Source organism: Lipotes vexillifer, unplaced genomic scaffold (genome assembly GCF_000442215.2).
Source record: "Lipotes vexillifer unplaced genomic scaffold, Lipotes_vexillifer_v1.1 scaffold184, whole genome shotgun sequence".
NCBI lineage: Eukaryota > Metazoa > Chordata > Mammalia > Artiodactyla > Lipotidae > Lipotes > Lipotes vexillifer.
Window position 1 is genome coordinate 579,729 of NW_006783561.1, and position 6,867 is coordinate 586,595.

The 6,867-nt window shown below is 44.0% G+C and overlaps 1 protein-coding gene across 1 annotated transcript in view; it reads right to left on the reverse strand.

Moving 5' to 3' along the window:
• Window positions 1–6,179: 6,179 nt before the first annotated feature.
• OPALIN (oligodendrocytic myelin paranodal and inner loop protein) overlaps window positions 6,180–6,867 on the reverse strand; it is a 15,037-nt gene continuing 14,349 nt past the window's right edge. The window contains exon 6 of the mRNA XM_007456188.1: window positions 6,180–6,771. Within this exon, the coding sequence (XP_007456250.1) occupies window positions 6,595–6,771 (177 nt within the window). The 3' untranslated portion in view covers window positions 6,180–6,594. The remainder of the gene's footprint in view (window positions 6,772–6,867) is intronic.

The following is a 6,867-nucleotide window of genomic DNA, read 5'->3' on the forward strand; positions in this document are numbered from 1 at the left end:
AGGAATGCCACCACTCCCCCTACCCTGTAGACCTTGATAATCAATCCGCTGGACCCAGAAGAACCTTCTCAACACAAGTGACTTTTCCAAGAAAGGCTTTTCCAATTTATCAGGTGAAAGCTTTTGTTCTTTTTTGGTGGCAAAATAAATGTATCATAAATTTCACCATTTTAACCTCTTTTAAGTGTGTACAATCACAAAGTTGTGCAACCACCGTCACTATCCATTTCCTGCACTGTCTTGTCATCCCAAACGGAAACTCTGCTCATTAAACAGTAATGCCACAGTCTCCTCCCCGCCGTCCCTGGTAACCTCGGGTCTGCTTTCTGTCTCTATGAATTTGCCTATTCCAGGTACCTCATGTAAGTGCAATCATACAATACTTAGGCTTTTGTTTTGGGCCTGTTTTGCTGAGCATAATGTTTTCAAGGTTCATCTATGTTGTGGCATTGGTCCCTTTAGAAGGCTGAATGATATTCCATTGTACATCTAATATACCGCATTTTATTTATCCATTCATCAGTTGATGGACATTTGGGTTGCTCCCACATTTTGGCTATTGTGAATAGAGCCACTATGAGCATTGCTATACAATATCTGTTTAAGTCCTTCCTTTCAGTTCTTTTGAATATAAACCTAGGAGAAGAATTGCTGGATCACATGGTAATTCTATAATTTTTTTGAGGAACCACTGTACTGTTTTCCATAGTGGCTGTACCATTTTGCATCCCTGCCAACAGTACACACGGGTTCTAGTTTCTCTACGTCCTTGTCAAGATTTGTTATTTTCTTTTTCCTTTCTTTCTTTCTTTTTTTTTTTTTGTTATTTTGTTTTGCTTGTTTTTTTTTTTTTCCTTTCTTTCTTTCTTTTTTTTTTTTTGTTATTTTGTTTTGCTTGTTTTTTTTTTTTTTTCTTTTTTTTTTTTTTGCAGTACGCGGGCCTCTCACTGTTGCGGCCTCTCCCGTTGTGGAGCACAGGCTCTGGACGCGCAGGCTCAGTGACCATGGCTCACGGGCCCAGCCGCTCTGCAGCATGTGGGATCTTCCCGGACCGGGGCACGAACCCTTGTCCCCTGCATCGGCAGGCGGACTCTCAACCATTGCGCCACCAGGGAAGCCCTGTTTTGCTTGTTTTTAATGAGAGCCATTCTAGTGGATGTGAAGTGGCAGATGAAGATTTTTTGCCTATCCGGGAACCAAAAGACAGTTCAGGCTGAAAACAGTTATATGCTGGACAGGGCTTCAGGTATATGTACACGTGTCACATCTGGAGTTGCTGGCTAAGGTGAGCTGGGGAAATGGGGTGGGGGGGAGTGGACAGCAGCTACTCCCACTGAGAAATGCCTCATGGTCTGACATCACATGGCAGGTCATGTTCACAAGCCTCAAATCCCCAAATCCACCAAGTTTTCTCCTAGTACCTTCCACTGCCCCAGTGATTCCCGAGTATGATATTCAAGATTATTTAGGTAGTATGTAGATGAATATCTTTGTACTGATATAATAAAAAATATTCACTGAGTGCCTACTAAGTAACTCATTTTTCTAGGCATTGGGCATGGAACAGAACAAAACTCTCTGATTCTAAGCACGGAGGTTATATCCTAGAAAGGTGTTTATTTTCATACATGTTACAAAAATAATGCTTTTCCATTTATAATAGTGATATAAAGCTTCCCTTTTGAGTACACTTATTTAAGTGAGAAAAATGAATCAACGTAAGAGAAAACATTTAGTAAATATTACCAGTGGGATGGGGACATGGCAAGAATCGGGAGGGAAGGTAGAGGAGCACAGGGGGCTGATGTTTGGGAAACGTGCAGGTGGCCTGCTTACCTTCACTCACCAACTGCCCAGCGCTGATTCTCTCAAGGTCCCCACCACACAAAAGCCCTAGGAGGTACGTGATGGAGGAGTTTCCCCATGAGAACAGCAAAGATTCTAACAGGGGTTCTTGGGGTAACTTTCTTATTTGGAAAGCCTTGTTAGGAATTCCACAAATTCCCTCTGCTAAAGCTGCACACGAATTTTTGTTCTTGCCCAGAATTTTATCAATTAAGGTGGCGACTATTAATTGGAACTCAGCGTTCCCCAGTGCTCCTGGTTTGGGAGCAGACCGCCCTCTGGTGGCAAACAAGAGAACCTTCGGCGGCAAGTACAACATAATAGCAGACCAAAGAAGCCCAAGAATATTGAACAGGAACTTGGAGACATCCTAGTCCACCCCTTTTGTTGTGCAGGTGATGAACAAAGGTCTGGAGAGAGGCCCTGGCCTTGCCAGAGTCACACAGTTAATGCCAGAGTCTCTGTTGATTCGGCAGAAAATATGCACACAGGCCGGGCTCCCCTCATTACTAGCTGTGTGACCTTGGAAAAGTTACCTAACCTCTCTGAGCCTTGATTTCCACTTTTGTGAAATCAAGATGATAATGGTTTCTCCCTTTGCATCTGCTGGAGGATTAGATGAGCTAACACTGTAAAGTGCTTGATCTGGGATCCTTTGTATTGTGAAGGACCAAAGAACAAGTTACTTTCCTTGGGGGAAGTAACATTTAAGTACACTGCCAGTGCTTCACTTGCAGTGCTTTATACCAGTAAGTACCAACCCCCTGAAGCCAGAACAGGAGGTGGTGAAGATTAGGACTACTTTCCTGGCTCTTGGACCCCCAGACTGGAACCTGTCTTGACCTGACCAGCACCAGCTACGCCACCTGAAAGTCTCTAGGCACCAGGCTGAGGGTGACAGGAGGCAAAGGTCTTGTCCCATGACTCTGGAGTTTCTTGGAAATCAAGGGCTACTTTACCGGGACTTTCGGGTACTCACCGACCTTTATCTCTTACGGACAGATGGGAGCTATAGTGGGAGTCAACTTTATCTGTTTTGAATGCACTTTTTATCAATTAATTCACACCACTGTAAGTATTTCAAACCCTTCCCTCCAACATGTATATCAAAGGACCCAGAACAGTACAGAAACCCACCTCTATTATCAATTAAACTCGTTATCCTTTACTCTTTCTGCGAACTTAAATCATCCCTCAAAAGCAATTTGCTTTACAATTTCCAGGACCAATAAAATTACCTTTGTAGAGCCCCTGTTTTCTCATCTGTAAAATGGACATAAGTAACACCCACACGGCATTACCTCCTGGGTTCGGTGTAAAAATCAAACAAAATAATGAATGAAAAGTGCTTTGAAAACTAAAAAGTGCTATAAATGTAACAGGGATTAGTCTTTTTCATATAATCTGGGCATCTTTCAGGCACCTGGGGACTGCTTCCCAGAAAGGCAGGCATACGACTTAAGAAGACAAATCAGTTCTCTCATACGGGTTGGCACTGTAAAACCAAGGACAAGAATATACTGTTTTAAAGAAATCCAGCTCCTTTGCTGAAGTTGGAAACAAGGGAGACTCTTCATGACCCTCACTGTGGTGCACTTGGATTCGAATGGCACTGTGGCCTGCAATCCATTTTGCATCCTACATGTCCCTGGTATGTAGGGGATAATATTTTCACAAGAAACAAGTCCGAAAGTGTGTCCAGTGTTTTAGCCTCCCTTAACCCGGGGGCAGGAGGCAGAAAGAGTGAGGTTATTCACCTTCACCATCTCTACCTTCTTGCTGCAAAATTGATGATGATGATGATGATGATGATGATGGGGGACAGGATCTCCTTTGGAGGCTGAATGATTTTCCAACATGATGCAACATGATGTGAAATACAGCAAAACTCACACTCAGCCTTCTTACCTATAATTCTTACCAAGTATTCTTAGCAAATAATCTCCATGACCTTCATGAAAACAGGCATCTATATAGGAAAGGTTAATTTTTCCCTCCATTTTCCTTTCTCTATAGAAATATAATTATTAAACTAACAAGGCACAACCATTACTAATTTCAAATCAGTTTGTATTAAATGTGTGGCAACAAGTCGCTTAAGAAAAGTTAAATTTGACATCTTTGTCGCTAACCTTCAACTGTAATTACCACTGTTTACATTTAACTGTTGGGAGGGTGTTGCAGATCCCTTTGAGAATCTGAAGGGAATCATGGAATTTGGCCCCTGAATAATAATTAAGCATATAAAATTTGCATACAACTTCACGGAATTCACATCTTCCTAAACTAGGTTTAAAGGAGTCCTAATTTTGCCTCTAGTTTGGGTAACTTGCCCATCATTCTTCGGGGTAAAATTCTTCTGCAGTACATGTGGTGTCGGGAGCTTTTCAGGTCTCCAGGTCAGGCTGACACTGAAAGCCCTTGAGAGCAGATTTCATTCTACATTTTAGGCACTGAGTACATGAATCTATTTTTGTCTATTTCTAACTTCTCCAGAGAAAGACTGCATTTGTCCTTCTAGGACACCAATCACATTCCCATGTCCTCTTGTTCTCCTTGTTCAAAATGCTGAATAAAGAAGGAGAGATTTTGACTCTGTGTGGCTTGAATTTTTTAAACAAACAAACAAAAAAAGCTTAATTGAGGTAGAATTGACTTTCAATAGATTATATGTTTAAAGTGTACAATTTGATAAGTGTTGATGTGTAATACACCCACAAAGCTATCACAACAATCACTATAGAGAACATATCCTTACCCCCCCAAATTTCTTTGTGGCCCTTTGTAATCTCTCCCTCCCACCCTTCCTCACCCCACCATCCCCGGGCAACTGCTGATATGCTTTCTGTCACAATTGATTAGTTTGCATTTTCTAGAATGTGACTGGCCCAAGGTCATCCCAACGCTAGCACCGACCCTAGGTTGGGGGGCTGGAGCTTCTGACTTCTGGTCTCAGCATTTTCCTCACAACGTGGGCTGCCCTCTGTGAAGGACTGAACATCTCCATCACGAGCCCAGCCAAGAAAGTGCCAGCGCCAGGAATATCCCTGGGATACCCTTGATTCCAACCCCAGGGTCAATGTCATATACTTTAATATAGGCGAAGAAACACCATAGACGTGTTGAAGGTCCACAAGAATGACCATTTTGCTTTTCACTTTATTCTAAAATGAGTTCTTGTGCATCATAGCAGAAAAAAAAAAATGACAGAAATACTGAACCTAGCTAATTTAGTAGAAACCATTTAAAATAAAGATACTAAGTAATGGATTGCAAGTAGAATTAAAATAAATGATCCAAAATACAAGTCTCACTTTACAGACTACAAGGCTCATTCACTTGCCTTTTTCAGCCTCACAACACCCCTAAGGGTAGGAGGAAGAAAACGGCTATCTCCATTTTGTACATAGAGAGCTAAGGCCCATGATATGCTCCAGAGCTCAGACCTTTGAGTGTCAAGGCTAAGGCCACAGCCATGTTCTCAGCAAATCCAAGGTCCTTCCCAACGTGTAAGAGAAGTATAAGCACCTGCATCCCTGGGCATGTCCGCTTAAAAACGGACAAATCTGCTTGTTAACGTGACTAGACTCAGTGGACTTGGTACAAAACTGAATTTCACAAAGAGCTTTGAAGAGCACGTGTCAGCGCGTGGCAGTGATTGGACGTGTATAACCTGTCCTTGGTTATTTGAAGAGGAGGAGGTGTGTTTCTGCGCAATCAGGCTCCCCGTGTGAGAAAGGAATATTTCCACAGCATTTCAAGGAGGCCCATGGAGCTGGTGGGTGGGCCCTAAGATGCCCTGGACCCAGGTTCTCCCACCAGGAGACTCGGCCTGCTCACAAGCAATGGACCTGCATAGGGGAACCAGGACTCCAGTAAGCCTCCTCACAGAAGCGATGATGACACTGTCCATGGGCTCCCCTCAGACGACAGTCACATTGCTACTTGGCCCATCCCTTTGGTCCTGTGTTAATCCACTCAGAGTCCTCTTGACCTTTCTTCCTGCTAATGAGTTTTTCCCCATGATGGTCCAAGGACTTGTGCCTTTCTCTCCACGCCCGCAAAATGGGTATAGCCCTCATTTCTAATAATCTTTTGAAACGACCTCTGCTTTCCCTTCTCCCTATTTACCCTCCGTGCGCACGCACCCACACACAGACACAGAGCCCATTACAGAACTGCCTTCCTTACATACCCTCTGATCACGTGATGAATGATGCAGCAGTGGGCTGCCCCTGTGGTCGGGGAGCATGTGGTTCCACATGGTTTCTACCCTGAGTTGTTCAGAAATAAGGAACTGCTTCTCCTCACACATCCCCTGCACGTTTCATTTATATCCCAACTTGCACCATGCTAGCCTTGGCCAACCTGCCCATGGAAGCCAGGTCTGACGGCTTTTTTGAGAAAATGGATATGAAAGAAGATGAGGGGGCAAGTCATCGAGAAATCAAACCCCCTTCCCCAAATCACAAAGAAAAGCAAATCCCCACCGGGGTCAAGAGCAGGACCCAAGGGCTCCTTTTGATGCACAATGACTTCAATGCTTATTAAACCACAAGGTCTGAGCGTTGGAATGAACCTTACCAGGTCTGTCCCTTAAAGAGTAAAGTCAACCCCAAAGTTTTCGGGATCTGCAAATGAAACTTGGATTGGTTAAGAAGCAGCGTGGCGTCTCTCCTCTCTCCGAGCACAAATCCCTGTGTGCTCAGCTCTGTTCCAGCTCCAGATCTGCTCCTTGGCTGTGCTGCATCACTCCAGGCTCAGTCTGGGAATAAGCCACCACAACGCCCTCCTTCTCTGCACTTCGACAGCAGGACGGTAAGTGTCACGAATGGGCTCCTCACTTCCTGAAACAGTCTGCACGTATATGTGGGCTTCTTCTGCTCCCATGATATTCTTCTCCTGCGTGGGTAACCTCCTAGGATTCTTGAGAAAACAAACAGGTTTAAAAAAAATTACATCAGAGGGCTTCCCTGGTGGCGCAGTGCTTGAGAGTCCGCCTGCCGATGCAGGAGACGCGGG